Raw genomic sequence first — 23,606 nt, 5'->3', positions numbered from 1 at the left:
GCGACTGCTGATATGACTAATAATATAGATTATCGGAGTTGAGGTTTTTATAAAACTAATGCATTCTTTAGGTGACTTTAAATTTCTACTAATAAATAAACCAAGCATATTTATAAAGAAAATATAAGTGTGTATTAGAAATATAAATATATTTGACCTCTAATTTGTATTATGGTTTTATATAAACTAGTTATAGTATGCTATGATTTCCTCCTTTCCATGTCATGAGTAGATCTAGTTACAAAATTTTTTACGTAGTACATTTTTAGCAAAAATCATGGCATAAATATTGTATGCTTGTGACGAAAAAATTATAACATGTAACACGAGTGTAAAATTTTCCACGAAAAAAAACAACTCGCAACACTAATGTAAAGTTTTCCACGGGAAGATAGCTGTTTGTGGCACAAATATAAAGTTTGCCACGGGAAAAGCGCTACTCGTGGCACAAGTGTGATATTTGCCACGGGAAAATAAATACTCGTGGCATAAATTATTCTTCTTATTCAGGTTTTGTGTCATGGTTTTTTTTCCCGTGGCTAATCGAAATTATGCCACGAATTTGGAATTCCCGTGGCATAATTCGTGGCACAAGTGATGATTTTTTGTAGTGTTAGCACCATGTTTAAGAGACGTATGTAATTTGTTCCGGCTGCTATTTCTCTTAATGTTAATTTTTAACTAACTTGTTGTAAAGTAACTAACCAGCCAGTTTTCGTCTGTAGAAGAGGCTTTGGGAATGGTGGATGCTAACAAGACACCTGTCAAGCCGGCTACTCAACTGAGGAAAGAGCAGTTGCAAAGGAGAAAGGCAGCTTTGGACGCCAAGCAAGACGGGGTAAGGCCCGCCTGCCATGCTTCCTTGTAATTGTCATATATTATTCTCATATGCCGTATGTAACCCCTTTGCCTGGTTTTACAGAGTGGCAGCAAGCCCATCCCCCGCTCCATCAGCAAGATGTTCAAGTGGCCTAGGATGAGTTAAAGAAGACCCCGGCTAAGGTGGGAAGACAAAACCCACCCCGACCAACTTCTTCAGCTCAGCCAAACCTTACACACCCCACAATCGGTGGAAAGGGCCCGACTGCCTTTAAGGCCTTGAGCGAAAGCTCAGGGCCGTCTGCAAAATTGCCGGACGCCTCTACGGCGTCGAAGAGTGGCTAGCCACTTGAAGCTGCAACTGGTAATGCAGCGGTTGGGGAAGGGGGAACTTCCCAACCTAAGGACCAAGGTAAGAATAAATGCTTTAAACCCCCATGGCCGTTTAACTTCATGAGAGTCAAGACTCAAGTGAGCCCGTGTAGAGATTCACTTAGCAGCCGACACAACTTAGGTGTCGTTTATGCTGCCCTATCACCAAGTACTTTTTGTGGTGCAGATGCCTCTAACAGCCGGCCTGATTTATAGAAATACGCCAAGCGGATGCTTAGGACCCTTACTAGGTCGGAAAAGGACAAAGTGCCTGGGCTGCAGGTGGTCAACTTTGACCAGATCCTGGCCCTGCTAGCTGAGGTAACTTAAAATTTATTTTAAGTAATTTACTCTTTTTGTTCGAATTCTAACTTGCCATCTGTATTCTACAGACAATGCTGAGGGTGGACGGGCTCAAGGTCCTATTTAGGCAGAAGCAAGAAGAGGTAAATGATGCTAAACAAAGGGCTGAAGCTGCTCTCAACTCTGCTCAATATCAAAATACTATGAGTGAAATAGAAATCAAAGCTCAAGAGTTGAAACAGGAGGAGCTGATCAAGACCCTGATAGCTGCTGTTGAGTAAGCCAGTGCCAAAGCCACCTACTTAGAGTTGGAGCTAAAAAATGCTAAGTCTGAACTGAAGGCTTTGGAGGTGGCGGATAAGGAGAACCTCCAGCTAAAGGACGAGAACAGCCGGCTCAAAATTGAGATGGTTGAAATGAGGAACCAACATCAAGAGGAGCTGTGCAAAGAGCAAAACCGGCTGGTCGGTCGCTGAGAATGAGAAAGACACTAAGGCCCGCCTGAGGCTGGCTTGGGATCGTGTTCACCCTAGGTCTGATTTTGAGTATCTCCGGCTGAGGTATGAATACGCCACATCGATGTATGATGTTGAGGCCTTAAAGGAGCAAGCACCGCCTCCGTTCAAGGAATAGGCCTTAGAACAGAAGAAGAGGAAGAAGAGAAGGCGGGGGATAAGACTGATCAAGCCCTAGTTCAGCAAACCGAAGCAATCCTCCCAACAGGCCAAGACCAGCCGGAGCAAACTCAGCAGCCTTAGATTAGCAACCTCAGATTTCTGCGGCAGTATGCCAACCTTATTTTATCCGGCCTGCGCGCCGTGTACCTTTGTATTTTACCAACTAGGGAGTCGGGTAGATTAACAATTTTTTTGAATTTGTTGCGTTGACCCGGATGCATATCCGATAACATTATCATCCAGCCATTTGGTCGGTTCTAAATTTATGAAGTATACCGACTGAGTCGGTTTTATTCCATTACTTGTTCCAATTTTTGCATTACTTTTGCTTTTGAATTTTAAATTTTGCACATATATATAAACTTGAGTTTTTTCCAAACTCCTTAAGAGCATACGGCATATGTTGAGCCGGTTATACTTGCCCCTGGGCGGTTGTGTGGTTGGTTTCAGTACTTTGCTGATTGATTGGCTTGGGAAATTTTGATACTTTAAGGAGTATGAGATGTTCCTAGGAAAATCAATCACAGTAGTGATAGCCCAAACCAAGTACGTACGCAGTCGTCCAATCATACAAGAAAGCAGCTGTTTGCCTAGGCGGTGACATAGTTATACTGAACTTCTTTTTCCTTTGCTTGGGGTATTTGCAATCCAATTACGCTCAATGTCCTTTTGCCTCATTGGGAGAGCTTGCATAATTTCAAAATGTAATATAAGTAAGAAATTCGGCCGGTAACCGGCTGGTGTCCTTGGACATCCGGTTTTGGTAAACTTAATCGTTCTTTAGATTATCCTAGTCAGACGGCTATGAGTTGAAAAATTAGGTCGTTCCATCTTTGCCGTCTGTATGATTTTGTAGAGCACTTTGTTACCTGGATGGGAGATACTCTTTGCGACGATTCCACCTGGATAGGCGTCGCCGGACGCCATACTCATGTTGGAGCAGACGAAATTATAAAATAAAGTATCATCCGGCCATTGGCCTCACGTCTATCAGACGTCTGTTCAGCTTACTAAGTTTTCAACTTAGTTTATCAGCCGGCCATTGGCCTCAAGTCATTTGAACATTGGTTTAACTACTTTGTTTAAATTTAGTATGTGAAGGTCAACCGTTTGTACATTGTGCAGGCGGTGCTTGAGACATTACGCATGTTTATGAAGAAATAAACAACATTATAGAAAACAAAAAGCAACTTTTTCATTGACAGGCTTTTTACAAAAATTTACAAGTCTCAGAAGTAGTACTTTTTTAAGTTGTCTAAATTCCAAGTTCTGGGAAGCAGCCTTCCGTCTAGAGTTTCCAGGCGGTAGGTGCCATCTCTTACTTTCTCATAGATCCGGTAGGGGCCTTCTTAATTAGGAGTTATCTTTCCATGCTTATTGGCCCTACCGGTTGCCTCCATTATTCGTAACACAAAGTCCCCAACTTTCAAGGGTCGTTTGTGTACTCTTTTGTTGTAGGCATGGGTCATTCTCAGACGGTAAATCTCATGATGCAAGATGGCGTTGCCCCTACGTTCCGGGAGGGAGTCCAATGCTAGCCGCATGACCTCCCAGTTTGCCTCTTCATCGTATAGCATGACTCGTAGAGTCGGTTCATAATGCTCGATGGGCAAGACGGCCTCAGCACCGTATACCATGAGAAATGGGGTTTCATCGGTTGCCCCATTTTCAGTTGTCCGGATGGCCCATAAGACGTGAATTAATTCTTTAGCCCATAAACCACCGGCTCTTTCTATTTTCTTTTTGATGCCGTCTGAGATGAGTTTGTTAAAGGCTTCAACTTGGCCATTTGATTGGGGTTAGCCGACTGATGCAAAGCAATGTGAGATCCCTTGATCTCCCAACCAAGTCTTGAGTTGAGGCGTTTCAAATTGAGGGCCATTATCAAACACCATAGACATAGGTACCCCAAACCGGGTGATGATGTTCTTCCAAATGAAAGAGATGACATCCTTTGTCTTGATGCTCTTGATCGCCTCTGTCTCCACCCACTTGGTGAAGTAATCCACAGCCACCAGAATATATCGTTTTCACCTGATGCAGGCGTGTAAGGACCCATAATATCTATGCCCCATTTAGCAAATGGGACTAGGCTGTGGATTGTTGTTAGGTCAGTTGCCGGCTGATGGATGAGCTTGCCAAATGTTTAGAACTTGTCACATTTTTTGACCTTCACCACGGCGTCTGACTCAAGAGTAGGCCAGAAGTAACCTTGCCGCCTAGTCCTGACAGCCAGGATTTGCCGCTTATGTGAGAGGCGCAGTAACCCGCATGCAGTTCTTCGAGAACTTCCTGCCCCTTTTCCGGGGTAACACACTTCAACAGCGGCTTTAAGAAATCCGCCTTGAAGAGTTCTCCGTTTCTTATCTAAAGGTTTGCCGCTTGCTTCTTCAAGACAGCCGCTTCCTGCGGTGAATAAGGCAGCGTGCCGTCTTGAAGATATGCCCGAATGCTATCCATCCTGGTAAAGCTTCGGTTAAGAACTCCAATGTGATCTTCCTCAGTTATACTTCGTTTTTCCATAACTTCCTAGAAGATTGACCGAGGCGTATCACAGGAGGCAGAGGACGCCAATTTTGACAGTGCATCCGCCTGATTGTTTTCTGACCTGGGCACTTGACTCAGATGGAATTCTTCAAGTGTCCCAGCTTCAGCTTTGACTGCTTGAAGGTATTTGATCATAGCTGGATAGGTGGCCTTAAGTCACCGTGGTATTGGATAACGACCAACTGTGAATCGGAGCAGGCGTCAATTTTTATTGCCCCTGCCACCTTACACATGCGGATACCGGCTAGCAGGGCTTCGTATTCTGACTCGTTGTTTGAGGCTTGGAACTTGATCCGTAGTGCATACTCGTATTTTTCCCCTTCAGGAGACTAACAGATTATGCTTGCACCACAACCGTTCATGGTAGAGTTCCCATCTACATACACTTTCCAAACCTGATCAGGATTGTTCGGAGCAACTGGCCTTGTCATTTCGACATTGAAGTCGGCAAACACCTGACCCTTCACTGCCTTTCTCGGTTCGAAAGTGATTTCAAGACTTTGCATTTCAATATCCCATTTCAGCATCCTACCGGATGACTCCAAGGTTGTCATTGGCCGCTTGAGAGGTTGGTCTGTGTAGATCACAACCGGATGTGCCAAGAAGTAAGGTTTCAACTTCTTAACAACTATGTAAAGTGCAAGGCCAAAATTTTCAACCATGGGGTACCGTATTCAAGCGTTTCTGAGTACATGGCTAATGAAATAAACCGAGAGCTGAATGCAGTCTCTCTCAGCAAGGAGAACGACACTAAGGGCATGATTTGAGCCGACTAAGTACATGTAAAGCGTCTCTTTGGGAAAAGTGCTAACAAGCCTTGGAAAAGAGAGTAAGTGTTCTTTCAATTTTTGAAAGGCCACCTCAGCATCTTCCCCCCATTCAAACCTTGTCTTCTTCTTGATTGCCTAGAAGAAATAGAGACACTTGTCACCTGACCGGCTGAGAAATCTTCCCAATTCCGCCAAGCAACCTGTGAGCTTCTGAACTTCCTTGACAGTGCGGGGTGAATTCATGTCAATCATCGCATGTATCTTTTCGGGGTTAGCCTCTATCCCCCTTTGATCAATCAGGATTCCGAGAAAATTCCCAAACTCAACCCCAAAGATACACTTCTTGGGATTAAGCATGACCTTGTGCCAACTGAGTGTGGTGAAGGTTTCTCGGAGATTAGCAAGATGATCCGTCTGTTGCTTGGATTTGACTATCATGTCATCAATGTACGCCTCTACATTCCTCCCAATCTGATTAATGAAGACATTATTAATCATCCTTTGGAAAGTAGCAGGTGCATTCTTCAAGCCAAACGGCATCGTAGTATAACAGAATAACCCCTGATCTGTGACGAAGGCCGTCTTCTCTTGATCTTTTTTCCACAGGGGTATCTGATGGAAACCTGAGTAGGCATCCATAAAACTTATCAAGACATGCCCGGCTATAGAGTCGACCAAAATGTCGATCTTTGGGAGAGGGTAACTGTCCTTTGGACATGCCTTATTTAAGTCAGTGTAAACTACACACATGCGCCAGGTACCATTCGGCTTCTTTACAAGCACAACGTTTGCAACCCATCAGGGAAGTTACATGGCCGAATGAACCCAGCGTCTAACAGCATTTTGACCTCAGCAGCTGTCGCCTGACTTTTCTCATCACCGTGATTTCTTTTCTTTTGCCGGATGGGCTTCTTTTTAGGATCCACGGCGAGTTTGTGGACAGCGAGATCCGGGCTAATGCCTGGCATCTCTTCCACTTCAAAGGCAAAGATGTCTTTGAATTTCTTCAACAGAAAGTGCAAATCTGCACCAAACCTTTCATATGCAGCCGTCCCCACCTTCACAGTTCGCTCTAAACGGCTGTTATCCAGAGGAATATCAATGTGATCTCCATCCGGCTGGGGACGGAGTTCATCTGACCGTTCCCCAGTCAGTGATTGCTATTTCTTCTCCTTCTTCACCTCCACCAACTGATCAACTTTTCTTTTCTTTCCGGCTGCAAGTGGGGCTAGGTCAGCGTCCTTGACATTGTCAAGGTCTATCGGCTCCTTCAGATGATTGGCTGCAGCAGCCATTGGTTTGACGTCTGAGAGATAGCACTCCTTTGCCGTTTTCTGATCCCCGTTCAGGTAGCCAACAGAGCCATCATCCTTTTCATATTTTAACAACATGAGAGCTGGGATGATGACGGCCTTACACTCCTTTTCATATTTGTCCGACTTGGTGCACGACCCCTCCTCCAAAACCAACAAGAGGGTGGGAGACGTCGCGCAGATTGTCCAGCTTGTAATTCAGCTTGGACAGACAATTGTAGCTGATGTGGTTAGAGGAGCTACCAGTGTCTATAAGGATCCGACCAACCAGGTGGTTGGCGACCTTACATTCAATGACGGCCGAGTCGTCATGTGGTCGGCGGACTATGCCCCGATTCATTTCAGTGGTGAGGACGTCTGGGAAAGTACCACTAGCAGACCCCTATCCATCATCAACAGAATGAATCATCTTGTTCAAATGATCCTTGGTGCCCCGGATGGTCGGGCTACCACTTGCAAATCCGCCTGCTATGGTGTCGACCGACTCCTTGTCAGTGTCCGAACTACTAGCAGGTTGGACAGTGTTGGACAAATGTCTCGGAATCGTCTTGATAGTCGCTTTGGAGTTTAAAACATAAGATTTTAGCACCCCTTGTCGGCCAGACGGTCTAACGTCCGCTTGAGGCTATAGCAGTCGTTGGTGTCATCGCCGATTTCCTTACGAAAGTGATAGTATTGATTTTTGTTCCATGGCTGGACGGAACTCTTCATCGGATTCGGCTTCTCAATAGTCGACCGGTCCTTTATCTCCATGAGGATGGAGTAGCAGTATTTATTAAACTCGTACGTCGGGACGTACGGTTTGTATTCTTTCTTTTTCTTTTTGGACGGCTAATCAGGCTCATCAACCGCCTAGACTTCTTTTCTCTTTTTACTCTCTTCAACTTTCTAAGCCGGCTGAGCAGACTGACTCTCTTTTTGTTTGTAAAACTTCTTGGAGTCTGACTGATGGCTGGACGAGTAGAGGTCGGTGGCTTGAATAAAGCTCTCCGCCTCTTGCAATGCCTCTTGGAGGGTGAAGACCCTCTTCCAGACGAGGTCAAACTTAAAAGTTGACCCATCCTTCATACCCTTGAAGAAGTCTGTATAAGCTAACTCGTCATACAACCCTTGTATCTGGATTCTTACTAGATTGAACCATCTAACATAGGAGCGAAGTCCTTCTCTTTCTTCTTGCTGTATGGTGCTCAAGTCAAAACTTATTTTCTTGGCAGGGATGTTCATCGAGAAGTTGGAGGCAAACAGGAATGCAAGCCTCCAGATGCTATCAATGCATCCGGCTGGCAGGTTGCCAAACCATTGTTGGGCTATGCCCTTAAAGTAGCCTGGAAGCATCGGAACCACATAGCATCCTCCAACTCCTGCATATACATAACGTTAGTGTAGGCCATGAGGTGGTCCTCTAGGTTGGTGGTACCATCATAAGCACCAACCAAGACATTCTTAACCTTGGCCGGCTGTGCCGCCTCGGTTATTTCCTTAGTGAACGCAGATGTTTGTTCACCAAGTCTAAGCAGACGAAGCTGCCAGTCCAGAGGCTGGACATTGTGTGCCGCTTGACCTCCAAAGAGGACCGGCTGCATGAATGGTGGAACATACTTCCCGTATGGCGCCTGAGGCACATACAAGACTGTCCCAATCATCTGAGGGCCAGTATGGACGGACTCGCCGCCTGTATAACTCTCATGTAAGGATTGAGAATTCCTTGCGGATGTATTTTTGAAGCTGTCTGGAAAGCTTGATGTAGAGGCTGACTTAGACAGCTGTTGGCTCCGGTTATGCTAGATAATGTGTCGAGTATCGGAGAAGGTTTTCTTGCTGCCATCCGGCTGAACTGCTCAGATGACCTTCCTTTTGCCCGTCTGGGGTAGAAGGATCTTGGTCAAGTCAATGGCATGCGTAGTTTTCTCCTTTGGATGTGGAGTAGGATGCCTGTCTCTGATTGACTTTCTCCTCTAAGCTTGAGGAGTCTTCTTGTCCGACTGACCCTTGCTAGAGCCATCCGTCCTCTTGTTGATCAGGTCCTTGATTTCACCCTTGAAACATGTCATGAACTACATGAGCTCGTCTCGGGTGACTGGAGCCTGACCACGCGCCGCCTGATTGTTCCCAGGCGGTGGTCCAGCAGTCTTGCTGGTACCTGCTTCATTGTTGGCTCGTTCCATCTTATCTCTGGAACGGATGTTCTTAGAGAGGAGTGATCCGTCAGGGACCACTCGGGTTTTGACTTCACATTCGTTGTTCGTATCATAGTCTGAATAGACCACCCCATTGGCTTCAGGCCGGTTTGGTTCAGGTGGCGGTACAGACTCTTAAACCATCTTAGAGGTACTCTCCCCATAGACAACGCCAAATGTTTTTGGTGTTTTTAGTCCCTCGGGAGAGTTACAGCTCGAAGACTGGTCTAGTGCGGCCTATTCCTGCAAAACAACGAAGACTCCGGGTGGTTGGAGCTCCGTCTCCAACGATCAAGTTAGAACATGTTTAGAGACTGTAAAGAGTGTGGAAAAAGTAAAGTGAGATCTTCTCAGATTCCGAGATCATGTGTTTTCTTTGATGAGAGAGAATGTAAGGTAGTGTAATAAATGAATGTGTCCCCAAAACGGGGAAATCTCCCTATTTATAGGGTCATGGGAATACGTGCTCATTAGGTCATTCTGACCTAATAGGCTGCGCCGTTTTGCGGCTTTCTCGGGAATTGGGCCTTAAAGGCGCATTTCTAGCTGATACTTGAGGCTAACACGTGTCAGCTGTTGAATGGCTCATGTTGGACCTGTCCAGGCTTATCACGTGTCCTTGTCTGATTGGGCCACGTGTCTAGGATATTTTTACCCTAGACACTTAACATTACTGAAAGATTATCAATTCTTAGGGAACTTCGCAGAATGAGTCTCGGATTTATTTCCTTGGCTACTTTGATCCTCGTCTATTCTAGACTCGATCAAAGTGGGGGCTGACTATAGACATCTAGCCTCCTGTCCCGACAGGAAGTGCTATAACGATAAATAAAACCATCTTTGTATTGGATCAACGTGAAGAATGCTTATGGACAACTAATTGAGTCACAAAAATGTAAAACACCTAGCCTAACCCAAAACAAAATGAATTAAAGTCCAAATTAACTAAGCCCGATCATAATTAGGCCTAAGCTCGAGGTTAAAACCAAATTTTGACGGATTTAGTGGCGCATAGGTTAAAAATTTAAGCTGCCGCAGAAAAATCCGCGCGCATCTCATTGAGTCGCACTGGTCTAGCACGTGCAACTCACAAGGTTGCGCGTGACACCCAGCGCAACCTCTAGTGATGCGCTTGCAGAAGATTTAGAATTTCGTAACAATATAAAATCGAATCTTACCATAATACCGCGTGCAAGACATCCATTTGCACTGCCGTTAGCAGCGCATCTAAATCACTTGCGTTGGGCTGTCGCGCGCAACCCATTCAGATGCGCGCGACATCTGCTGCGGCAAGATACTCTAAACCTTAAATGCATCCATTCCCTATAAATAGAGGCTTAATACGAGGCTTAAATAGACATAAATTAACTCGAAACTCTAGCAGAAACTTTGTGAACTTGTGTACTCTCAACCCTCTTGTCCTAAACGCTCATCCCTTTACTACTTGTTACTACGGTGGAGGTTCCCGAACAAGAGGGATCCATTATTGTTCTAAACGAAGATCTAGCAAGGAGAAGTGGTAAATTCTCGATCACTTAGATCAATCATCTTTTCTTTTTTGTTTAAACAAACCTTAAATTGATTAATTAGTGTTGTTTGACCACTTTAAACAAACTTTTAATTAATTAATTTCACATAGTATCTTATGTTAAATAAAGAATAAAATTGAATAATTAATTGTTGTTTTATCACTTAAGATAAGGAGAATATTGTTTATTTCTTGTTCTTTTTCACGAATATTGATTAAATAAGAATAACGACTTTTGCAATGTAATTCCTACGTGATTAATGCTTGTAAATAAAATCAATTAACTTAATTTTTAGGTATCACGTTGCATATATTGTTTGGTGATTAAATTGTGAAAAAGGAAGAGCTAGTAGAGGCCGCACTAGGGCTAGGATAACGATTCCCCCTAAAGAAAACGTTATTTTAGTACCCTTGCTCCCGAACTCATTTCTGGTACACGTATACCAATTTGGGCATGGGTAAACTTACAATTTGTGCTAAAAATCCCTTGAATTCTACTTAGGAGAAAGGAATGAACGAGGTTTATGAGTTTTCCCAAAACTCATTGGCGACTCCTTACTTGTTTCATACCAAAAAGTGTAATGATAGGATCAACTCTAATTCAAGGTCCCCCAAAGAGTAAGGAATTCAAATTCTAATACACCCTAATAAGTGTAAAGTGCTAGGCTTTTAAAGGGCCATGGGCGTATAAGGAGAAGGATCCCCTACGATGGGCACACCCTCCTTACAATTGTGTGTTGGGGCAATAAAGCTTGGACTCTTGAGTACTTTAATAATGGAAAAATTTTGACACATATTAATAGGTGGCAAGTGCAATCCCTAAGTGTATTTGAGCCAAGACTAGCCAATGCATTGATGGCAAAGACTGCACCACCAATGGCAATGTTGCATTTCAAGTTATGAATATAGGATTGCAAGTTAACAATTTTCAGATGATTATAGTTGCTACAAATGTGCAGACAAAAAAATTGGCTCAATTTGACATCGTGGGATCAAGTGTTAAGACAGATTCTGACACATGCATTAGAGTCGTTTTTGACATTTTGGAGGCCTTGGGCACAATGATAATTAAAAAAAATCATTTTTTTATATAATTATTAAATAGTTATGTAACTTGTTAATTTGTAAATAATTTTATATAATTTGTTAAATACTTTCTCCCTTTCTTTAATTGCACCAATTGGGCATTTTCACTATTCACATTTCTCTTTTGACGTTTTTTTTTTGTGATTTATCTGTTAGAATAATAATATAATTAAGTATCATATTTTTATATTTACTTAAATAAATAACTAGTAATCATCAATAAATAATAACCAATCAATAATCCATAAGTATATATTTCAATAACTATATACTTAATGACACACTGAAAAAAATTCGTGTTGATTCTTGGTGTACGTGATAATGCACCATTTTTTTTTTTGCCTTTTTTGTCATTCTTGTATGGAAAATATTTGTGTAAAAAAATAAAAATGCATACATAGATTATTGGTAAAAGAAAAGTCTAATATCATAAAAATAATGAAAAGAAATAACCACAATAAGTCAAACTTTAGGTGATCTTCCAATATTAAGTCAAATTTATTAAATTAAAAAATAAATCTAACATTAATGTCTATATTCCATAAATAATTTAAGTACTAGATTTTACTTGTGACCGATCAAACAAGTCATAAATTGACTTATACTATAATTAACTCTCAATTAAATAAGAATTGACTTCAATTAAAAACAAAATACAACTTAATATTAACTTTAAATACAAAAAAGTAATTTTAATTTTGATTATAATAAATAATTTTTTAAAAAGATTAGGGTGTCGGGTTTGGTGTAGAGGGCTGGGTGGTTATAGCTTAGGTTCGTGCTGAAAGAATTATGTCTTCGATAAGTGGAATTACTAGATATATTAAGGATCACTATTATGGAGATATTAAGTTCATTCTTTTGGGTTGTCATTGTCTATTGCTAGATATGATAAATGATCTTTGGGCTAGTCAAATAGTCTAAAGCCCAATCGAATGGATCCTATGAGGTCACACAACAAGGGTATTGGGTTAAACAAGTAAGAGACTCATTAATGGGCCTCATGAGATCATGACAAACCATATGGAGTGCTGGGCTAAAGTAGTTTGATTAAGACAAGGAGTTTGGGCTAGTCAAATAGTTTGATTTCAATCTACAAGGAGTTACAATTAACTGACTTGTCAACTGAACCCTTCGGGTCACACCCAAGAAACTAACGATCCGACACGACGAATTAATTCGAAAGGAATTAATGAGTCGCTTTAATAAATATTTAGACGTCGGAATTCGAGCTAGGAGCATTGAAACCGAGCGTCGCAAGTCGATTCGAATAAATAAAAGACGAGACGGTAAAATCAATAATTAATCAACAAGTTACCATAATACCCCTAACATCAGAGTGCCCCGAGCAAACCGAGTGCTAGGGGCATTTGGGATAAAATGGTGGCTAGCATGCGCACCGCACCAAGCCTAGGATGGCCGGTGCATGGTGCGGCAGGCTGGCGCACCTTTGATAGCAATGCTGCTAGCAGAAGGCTAGCAAGCATCGCTAGCATGCGCAAGCAAGCAGTAGTGTCGAGCTAGCAGTGCAAGCTAGCTAGCAGCGCGCTAGCGTGCTGGCTGGTGCGGGGAGGGGCAGCCAGCAGCGCACAGCAATGCGAGGCTTGTTGGCGCTCGCTGCTGGGCTGTGAGAGTAGCTGGTGTGCCCAGCCAAGGGGCCAGGCAGCCGGCTAGGCAGCCTTGGCGCCCAAGGCTGGCAGCGCCAACTGGCGCGTATTGGTTGGGGCATGTGGCAATGTGAAAGCCGGTTGGGGAATCCTTAGGGATGAAGTATTGATCCCCCCCTTCCCTTGTGGTCCTTACCTAACCCCTCCTCTTAGAATGCCACTTGTTGATTAATTACTTGTTTGCTATTTTCTTTTATTTTTTATTTAAAAATAAAGGAGGAAAATTTATTTTACCAATTCTCCCACATTGATGGGAGAGTGGATTTCTCACTTGAGTTTCCCTATAAATATCCCACTTGGGAATTGGGAAAACTCACTTGAGTAAGAGCTCAATTAGGCATCTCCACTTGAGAGAAAACCTATAAGCTCATTAATTACTCGAGTAGTGTTTTGGTCCGGCTTGGCTAACCTCCAAGCAAGAGACCCGTTGCGATTGTGTTGTGGGTGGATATTAATTGTTTGTTTTTTCCTTGGGCTCGAGTTTTATTTTCCCCGGTGAGTCAGACTCATCGAAACCCAATAGCGATATCGGAGCCTTGCTCATTTATTTTTATAACTAAAAATTTTCAAGGTGTTTTATGTTTTTATTTTTCTGGTTTATGTTACTAATTAGATTAGTAGCTCGGTTTTATTAATTTTAATCCCGTTTTAATCTGATTTTTGGCCCTGAACCCAGACTTTCGCGCAAAAATAGTTAATTTTTGGTGGAAACAACGTTCTGGAAAGTTTTCAATCTTGTTAGGTCTGTGAAAAAGCCAAAATCTGACCAGAAATACCTTTTTTCGAGGGTTTTTCGTTTTTGACAAAAAATTTTAAATCTTTTAACCTTGAATCTTAATGGCATATTTATGGTGATTATCTATTTGGTTCTTTCCTTAATGTTTCTGCATTTTTTGACCTCTTTAAGCATGATTAATTTGTAGTAATTAGTGCTTGAAAGATTGGTTAAATTTTCACAAAAATGCAAATCCATTGCATTAAGTGTGAAAAAATTATTATTTGGTGCTTCTAAGTACTAAAGATCCAATCTTCAATTGTTTTAAGTGGTTGGAACTTTGAGTTACTAAATTTCATGAATTTTTGTTGAACTTTTTGATTTAATCATTTATTAAGTTGATTGGAATCATAAAGTTTCAATCTTGTGATAGAAATTTTATTTATCTTCATATTGGAAGATATAATTTTTCAAGGATTCACAAGTTAAAGTTGGAATCTTTATTTGAATTTTTGTGTTCATAATTCCAACTCTCCTTTATTTTTGTCGAATCTCATGATTAATTTATGTTAATTAAATTAATAGTGAGAATAGCTCTTATTCATTTTATTGCATCAAGTTGAACCAATTTTATTAAAGAACATTTCTTGGGAATAATTTTGGTTTTGTACACTTGGATGAATTTATTTAAGTTAGACTTGTTATAATTTTCATTTTGCTCATTAAATTAATTCTAAAATTAATTTTGAATTAATTAATTAAGTTACGCAAAAATTTGGAATTAATCCCGAGAGTATGGCACACAAACCAAGGCTACACCACCCTCGGCCAGCCGGGCTGCTAAGCAGCCCACATGTGGCTGCCAAGGGATGGGTGTGTGGCTGGTGCACCATAAGGCAGCAGCAGCACATCAGCCAGGCAACAGCATGCTGCGGCTGTGCGCGAATGCTGCTGCTTGGTGCGAGCTGCTTGCGTGCACTGCTTGGTGCGGCTAGTGGTTGTGCGTGTGGGGTGTGCTGCTAGCTTGCGGCACGATGCGCACAACCCCACACTTGGCACTCATGCCTCGGTTTTAAGGCTATGTTCATTTTTCGTTTTGGCCGTCTTATTTATTTTAATTATGATTATTAATTTTAATTAAACTTTTAGAGGCTAGGCCTCGATTTTGAGCGGCACTTGCAAACTTTTATTTTGGCAAAATTTTGGGTTTACCGGCTTAATTAATTGGATTAATTAAGATGGATGCGAAATTTAGTGGGAGCTTGAATTTTTAATTGCGCTGAATTACATAATCGGTTAAACAACTTTGACTAGTTTTAATTAGGCGAGTTAATCAGATTAACCACCTAAATTAGTTACTAGTTTACGCGTGTTTGTGCATTGTTACTTGTTTATCGTTGTAAAATGCATGGGCTATTCACAAATAGTGAATGGATGAATGGAATGTATATTCTCCCACAGGTTTTATAAAAATGGCAACTAGTGGGGCCCCATTGGGATAGAAAATACGGATTGCGTTCCGTCATATATTTTGTAAATCTACATACGGTTTGCGAACCGTTGAGTATTTTTATACCTTAATATTTAGATTAGTCCTAATCGTAGATATTAGTATTTGCATCATTTTGAAGACGGAGGTTCTTGGAAGACGAAGCCATGAAGTTGCAAATGAAGACCCTTGAAGACTTGAAGACTCAAGGGGTCATTCTAGTTGCCAAATGCATCATTTTATTTAGTTTTTCGATATATATCTATGATTATATATGAATTATATGTTAGATGCATGTTTAAGATTTCGAATGTTACGATGATTAATTAAGTTCACTTAAATTAACCAACATAGAAATTCTAGGTCTCTAAAATATTGAGTAAAATTTGCCATTCAAAAACAACAATTACCGACCTATTGAGAGTAGTGATGGGCTACGCCAAAGCGAGGCATCACTATTTCTCCCTAGGATACGTAAGGCATATCGGGTATGCATGTTGGTTTTGGTTATACTCAACGATATGAGTGATGGAGTCCTAACACGTCGTGGCAAAGTGGATAAGTTGTTGAGAGAGCAGTAGATGCGACGATTTATCTAACCAAGAGTGGCTTGGAGCCATTAGTAAAGACTTGCTTACCTTAGAATATTAAGTGTTAAGACAAGCCAAAGCATGCTTAATTACTCATTGATTCTTTGGATCTTAGAATCTACTTATTCTCACAAAATGGAGACAATTTAATGTGTGAACAAGACGTTTAAATAAGTTTGATTAATAAGCATGATTTAAATATGATTTAAGTATTATGAATGGTTTTTTATTTCAAATTTTTTCAATTGTAGAACCATGTCTGCAAATAACTCATACAACCAATTCTAGTTGCGCTCAATTCTCGACACGGAGAAGTTGAGTGGGCTAAATTTTCTTAATTGGCAAAGGAACTTGCGTATAGCTCTCATGCAAGAGCAAAAGGAATATGTCCTTGATGAGGAAATGCCCGAGACTCCCAATGAGGAGGTGACTCGGGCTGCCCTAAACCGATGGCAAACTGCCAATTGGGATGTCAAATGCATCATGTTGGCCACAATGTCTCCCGACCTTCAAAAGACTTTCTTTCAGAAGGAGATAACTTTTAAGATCATTTCTGAGCTGCAGAACATGTTCTAAGAGCAGGCCCAAACTGAAAGGTTTGAAACCCACAGGTAGATCCTTGAGAGCAAGCTCAAGAAAGGAGAGTCGGTTAGCCCACAAGTCTCAAAATGATAGGTTTATTTGAGAACATGGAAAGGCTTGACGCGGGGTATTCAACCGAGATGGCAATTGACATCATTCTCCACTCGCTGCACAAAGGGTATGATCAGTTAAAGATGAACTATAACATGCATAGCATAGAGAAAACCCTCATCGAGCTTCATGGTATGTTGAAGCAAGCCGAGAAAACGCTCAAGGATGAGGGGAAGCATGATATGCTCATGATAAAAAAGGGCAAGCCGTTAAACACTCAGGCAAGAAGAAGAAAGGCTTCAAGGGGAAGGGTAAGAAGACTTTTACGCCTAAGCTAAAAGTTAACAAGGAAAAGAAGGTAGCATCTTCTAAATATGATTCCGAATGCTTCTATTGCAAGAAGAAGGGACATTGGAAGAGAGATTGCCTCAAACTCAAGGAAGATAAGAAGAACGGAACCGTTGCTTCTGGATTAGGTATATTCGTTATAAATTTAAACTTCACTAGCTCAGCATCATGGGTATTAGATACCGGATGTGGCTCACACCTTTATTCCAATTTTCAAGGACTAAGCTAAGGAACACTAGGAAGTTAGTGAAGGGAGAGGTTGAACTCCGGGTTGGCAATGGAGCCAGAATTGCGGCCGTATCTGTAGGAACTCTCAGTTTGTCTTTGCCCTCGGGGCTAGTTTTGGAACTTAAAAACTGTTATTATGTTGCCAACATTACCAAAAACATTATTTCAATTTCGGTGTTGGACGCCAAAGGTTTTGAATTTCGAGTAAAGGACAATGAATGTTCGTTTTATCTTGATAATATTTTATATGGTATTGCACATTCTGAAAATGGTCTTTATTTGCTTTCATTAGACAAACAAGTTTATAATGTTAATAATACCACCAAGAAAGCTAAGACCATTGAGTTAAATTAGACGTATTTGTGGCATTGTCGTCTTGGCCACATTAACATCAAACGCATCAAGAAACTTGTACAGGAAGGTGTTCTTGACTCATTTGATTTACAATCTTTTTGAGAATTGCGAAGGATGTTCATTAGGAAAGATGATAAAGCAGCCATTCTCCAAATTGGGAGAAAGGGCAGGTGACTTGTTGGGCCTAATACACACCGATGTATGTGGACCAATGAGCTCCACCACAAGAAACGACCATCGATATTTTATCACCTTCACAAAAGACTATAGTAGATATGGTTTGTCTACCTTATGTTGCACAAATCTAAATTGTTTGAAAAGTTCAAAGAATTTCAAAGTGAATTTGAAAATTAGCTTGGCAAGAAAATCAAAGCCCTTCGATTAGATCGAGGTGGTGAATACTTGTGTAGGGAATATTTCAAGCCATTAACCCCAATCTTGAACCCCACTGTGATCATACACTTAAGCATGGTGGCGTCCAAAGGGAAAGAAAAGAGAGCAAAAGAGTCGCCAACAAGTTTTAGGAACTTGTAAACCGTTCACAAGGTGAAGATTATACCCCTTAACGATCCAAGAGATCGTCAACTCCAAAAGGTCCTGAACCAAATAGGGTTCAGGGATGAAGGTACAAATCCAACCTAAAAGAGATTGAACCTGCCCTAAATAGGCCTCTACTTCATTCTTCTCGTATTCATGTGCGCTTTCTGACTAACATGCAATCAATAGGTTAACCCTAAACCTGTTTATCTATGTTGGTTGAATTTAATGCACAAGCAAATCTATTATTGGCGATCACTTCAATTATAATCATATTAACCCTAAACAAGATTATTAATTATCTTATTAAGCGTGATTACAAGTACAAATTCCCTTTAAACATGCATAAAAGGCGTGATCATGCAATAACAATAATATAATATATCAAGCAACATAATAATTATCATAATAATTGTAATTAACAATCATAAAAATAATCATGTTAAAGCATAATATTAATAGCAAGATCATAGGCATGATACTAACAAGATTAATAACAAATCCTAGCATGTCACTAAACAATAAAGATCAAAGCTTTAAACCTAGAATGGTACTAACATGATATTAGAAAAGAGTAAAAGGCACCCTAAACATGATACTAGAAAGCAACAGAAACATCGTAACATGATACTAGGAATTAAACAAATTTAAACATGCTTTCTACAAGAATAGAGCAACAAGATTACATACTTTGATGCCTCGTATCTCTTTCTAATAACAAAATACACGCGTTAGTAACTTCAAGGAAAATATAAAATCAAACAATCAAATTAAATAATTGAAATAGAGATTTGGGACCAAACCCTCAGAAATATCAAACCTTTCACGTCTAGGGCGAAGGCAACTTCGAACTTGGCTAGGTGTTTCTAGATCTCGTGAATGCGGAATTTTGTAAGAGGGAAGGTTTAGAAAAAGAATAGAGAGAGAAAGCTTCTAGATTTTAGAGAGAGATGATGATTGTTGAATTGTTGATTGTGAATGATTGAAAACGGAGGTTTAGGACCCTATTTATAAGAAAATAGTCCGGAAATAGGTAGAATTTGATAAGGAATAAAACTCCACTCTGTCGCCGCAAAACCGACCTTGTCGCCTGGCGACAAGCTCTGTCGCGTGGTGACAAGGCTTGTCGCGTGGCGACAGGCCTGTCGTTTGGCGACAGCCTGGATTCCTACGCGCTTTCAAACACGGAGTCCACTTATCAATCAAAATTGACTTGTAAAGTCCGTATGAATACTGAAATCGTATTTTTCATAAAATAATATTTTATTCTAAATAAAACTTTATCAAAATCTAATTATTAATTCTAATTCTATTAGGATTAAAGAGAACCCTCTAGAGAATTCTAGAAGACTATAATCAATTCTAATAACTTCAGGAATAATAATTAACATTGGGCCCTCCCCTAGATCATTGGGCCGCATGTAAAGATCAAACCGGGCCCAGTTTAGTATTTTGGTCATAACTTCCTCATTATTCATCGGAATTGGGCTTATAAAATATCGTTGGAAAGCTCTTTGCAAGCCCCATCCAAATACACTATTATTGGACCCTTTTCGTGGACCAAACAAAACTGGATTGACTATTTTCATAAAATAGAGTTGTTTTCGAAAACAGAAAGAAGAGATATTTTAATAAAAACATCCTCATCACTAGACTTTTCACACTTTCACCTTGTTTGATTATCATTCGACGCAAAAGGTATTCATCACTGGGTTTGGTTTTGGGGAGACACATTTGGGTGTCTACAACTTGAGCCAAGAATTCGATGACCATATGAAAGAAAAGGGTATACTTTCAGAATTGACACCTCCTGGAACTCCATAATGGAACGGATCCGAAAGGAGAAATCGAACCTTGCTTGACATGGTATGATCAACAATAGGTCTTAGTGATCTTCCTATCTCTTTCTGAGGACATGCACTTCTAACTGCGGCACTAACACTGAATCGTGCTCCATCAAACACTACAAAAAAAATTACTTATAGAAGCAAGTAAAAAATGCCTCTAATAATAATGATGTTGCCTCTAATAACTTTTAGAGATAATTAATCAAGTGCCTCTAAAAATTCTGTCGCTAATTGATGGTTGCCTCTAAAGCCTCTTTTAGAGGCAATACAATGCATTGCTTCTAAAAACCCGTATATTTAGAGGCAACTATATAATCCTGCCCCTAAATATATTTGGAGGCAATCGTATAATCTTGCCCCTAAATATATTTAGAGGCATTATGAAAATTTGCTTCTAAATACCATATATATTTAGAGGCAACCTTATAATTTTGCCTCAAAATATATTCAGAGGCATTATATCTATTTGCTTCTACATACCATATACATTTAGAAGCAATCATATAGTTTTGTCTCAAAATATAATTAGATGCTAATGATATTTAGATACAAATTAGAAATTTGACATAAAAGGTTTTTAGAGGCAAAAAAATTATATATGCCTCTAATATATTAATTCGAAATGTATAGAAATTTATATTACAAGAATTTCTTATGTCATGATATAATTTTTGTTGTACATTTATAGGCAAAATCATTTTAAAAGATTTATCATCATATCAATATAACATATGTAAAGCAAGTTGACTTCATTAAATCAAACAAAACTGACATTATTAATAATTTAATAGTCATTAAATTATTGATCCAAAAATATTTATTTAAGTTACTAAACTACTTAACTTCAAAATAATTTTAAAAAAAAATTTGATAATGTGAATACAAAAGAGTTTTCAATCTAAAACTATAAGCTTGAAAACAACATTATTTTCTTCAATTTCTTCCAATTCCATCTCTAGCCATCTTCATTATATAGTTTCCTGTCATTGAAAAGTATGAAATTAAATATTTGTTACAATGATGAAAAATTAGATTTAAATAAGTATAGATCACTAATTCATAAAATAAAAAAATAATAGAACAAAGCTATAAATGATCATAATTAAATGTTATCACATCCAAAGAAAGATTAAAAAATTTAGTTCACTAGAACTTACAATGAATGAAAATAAATGTTACTACTAAACTTCATCTACTTGAATTTCATCATCCTTTTCATCGTCATTCTCATTATCTTCCTCATCGTCATCCTCGTTATCATTAACCTATATTTTCATAATTAGTATGCAATGACAAATAAAAACTATTTTTTAAATTTAATCCAATAATCATATAATAGTATTAAATAATGAAATTTACCTCATCCATATTTATTTCAGACAAATCATAGCCTAGATGGTTCAAAATAATCCCCATGAAATCTTTCATGACCTCCATTTCATTCTGAAGGCCTCTCATCTTTTTAGTTAGGGCTTTATTTTTAACATTAGCTTCTTTTGCCTCTTGTTTAGCCTCTATTGCCTCATTCTTTGCTTCATCGGCTTCTTTGCGTAACTTTTCTCCTTCACTAAATGTCCCATATAATGATGTAATAGAAGGACTGACTCCCTTGCCACGATAACGACCACGTTTACCAATGGGCTTAACTTTTGCATAGATTTCTTCATCGGTCATGTCTATTTCTCCTGCCTCACGTTGCATAAGGAGATCTTTAATTTTTGACTGTATAAAAAAAAATTTGATGTAAGATTATACAAAAAGGGGAAAAACTAAAAACGCTAATAATTACAAATGAAATCAATTAATTATATACTAGATTGATCCTATAGAGAAAATAAAGGCCACAAGTCTTTTTAACTAATAACAAATAAAATGTATCTTTACTTCTACATAAATTTGGACAGCATTTCCCTTATAATATGACTGAAAACCATCTTTAGTATAATCATTTCAACCTGCTGTCACACAATAAACATAAAACAACTCCAACATCATTTTAATCACAACACATATACCACCTCCACAATTAACTTTCAGAATACCTTTAATAATATAGGAATAAAAAATGAAAATACGATGAATTAAGTTATTAATAGGATTTGTTCATTAGCTTTTGTAATACATTATAGATATAGTATTATTTTTCAATATTACTCTTACTACTACGTAAATTCTTACCATGGTTTCTTTTGCCACTTCAGTGATAGGTGCTTTATCACTTTTAGAATGAGTTTCCTCGTATAAATCCAACATGCTTGGCACTACTTTGTCACGATTGAACTGATATCATAAAAAGTTACATCATAAAATTACTTTTTTTTGCAAAAAAAAAAAAACAAAAAAAAGGGAAAGAGTTTACCATGTCTTCGGCTTTTTGAGCAAAACTCTTTGTCCTAGCAGTGTGTCCAGCATCTTGGTAAGATCGATTGTCAGCATTTCTTTTACTTATGGCCTTTAAAATATGAAAAGTAATATATAATTAATGTCGAGAACTAAAAAAGAAAAAAAACAAATATATGATAACATTATACTATACCTTAAATTCTGTTGACCCAAAATATTCAACAAGCCATTTCCAGTCATTTTCATCAACATTTGGAGGCATATTTTCCTCTTTAAGTCGATCTTCATCTGTACCAACTGTATCATAATAAGTATTCTTCAATCTTGTGCGATAACTCCTATACTTCTTATTCAAAGATTCCATGATAAACTTTTTTCTTTCTTTTAACTTCTTTTCACGTCCCTCTTCATCCTCGTCATCCTCAAGTCCTATATCAAATTTTTCCTTTACAATACATAGAAATGTAGTTATTAGTGACTAAAAAAAAAAATTGCAAGAAAAACATAATCTATTTGTATCATGGTATAAAATAAAATAAAAAATACCAGAACAAGTTGCCACATCTTCTCCTTATATTCTTTCGAAATCTGTGAAAATACTTTCACCTCATAAAGTGGAGCGTTAAGAGGATCTCATACAAGAGCACCACAATAATTTGCCAAACAAGCCCTATTCACACCAATCGGCTGACCTTTTATGTTAAAATCCACTTTTTTTTCCTCACCGGGTCTCATTTTTGCCATTTGAAGATTTCTTGTAGGGCCTCTAGGATTGTTAGTCTTATAAGTTTTTCTTTTTTTTTAGTTCCTATAATATAAAAACATTATGAAATGTATTAATTCATGCATTGTAAATAAAAACCATTGAATAAATAACAAATAATACCATTGTTGTCTTCTCCTTCATTTATAGGTATTTCATCATCATAACTTCTAATCATGTCTGCATTGTTGAAATCTTCTTGTCCATTCAAAGTAATGTCATCTCTTGTTTGATCTAAACTGTTATCACCTTCTCGACCTTGAAAATCATTATCATTATTGTTTTCAGAGTGTTGCGCTTCATCTCGTCCTATATCAAGTACATTTTGGGGCAAGTTAGTAGAATATGCCAAAATTGAGAAATCGCATGAATATTTTAAAATGGATGATTGTATAGTGAAAATAATAACATAAACAATAAATTTACCTTGAGATTGACAACTACTTTCATTATCATTTCTTCTTACAAATCCCAGCAAGTATTAAAATTTAAAAATTCAT

General features: G+C 39.0%; 1 protein-coding gene across 2 annotated transcripts; it reads right to left on the bottom strand.

Moving 5' to 3' along the window:
- Positions 1-21,508: 21,508 nt before the first annotated feature.
- LOC145572323 (uncharacterized) lies at positions 21,509-23,403 on the bottom strand. Of its 2 annotated transcripts, none has more exons than XM_081631308.1 (4): positions 23,230-23,403; positions 22,537-22,788; positions 22,179-22,452; positions 21,509-21,722 (listed from the first exon to the last, which is right to left on the bottom strand). In XM_081631308.1, exons 1-3 carry the CDS (start codon positions 23,248-23,250, stop codon positions 22,297-22,299), a joined length of 429 nt encoding a protein of 142 aa, XP_081487434.1. In that variant the 5' UTR covers positions 23,251-23,403; the 3' UTR covers positions 21,509-21,722; positions 22,179-22,296. The 2 variants fall into 2 exon arrangements, with proteins under 2 accessions (XP_081487434.1, XP_081487435.1); XM_081631309.1 differs by lacking the exon at positions 23,230-23,403 and adding an exon at positions 22,890-23,005.
- Positions 23,404-23,606: the final 203 nt, after the last annotated feature.

Source organism: Chenopodium album, chromosome 12 (assembly GCF_948465745.1).
Source record: "Chenopodium album chromosome 12, dcCheAlbu1.1, whole genome shotgun sequence".
Taxonomy (NCBI): Eukaryota; Viridiplantae; Streptophyta; class Magnoliopsida; order Caryophyllales; family Amaranthaceae; genus Chenopodium; species Chenopodium album.
Note: the sequence above shows the minus strand (reverse complement) of the source record. Positions and strands in the feature narration are given on the sequence as shown.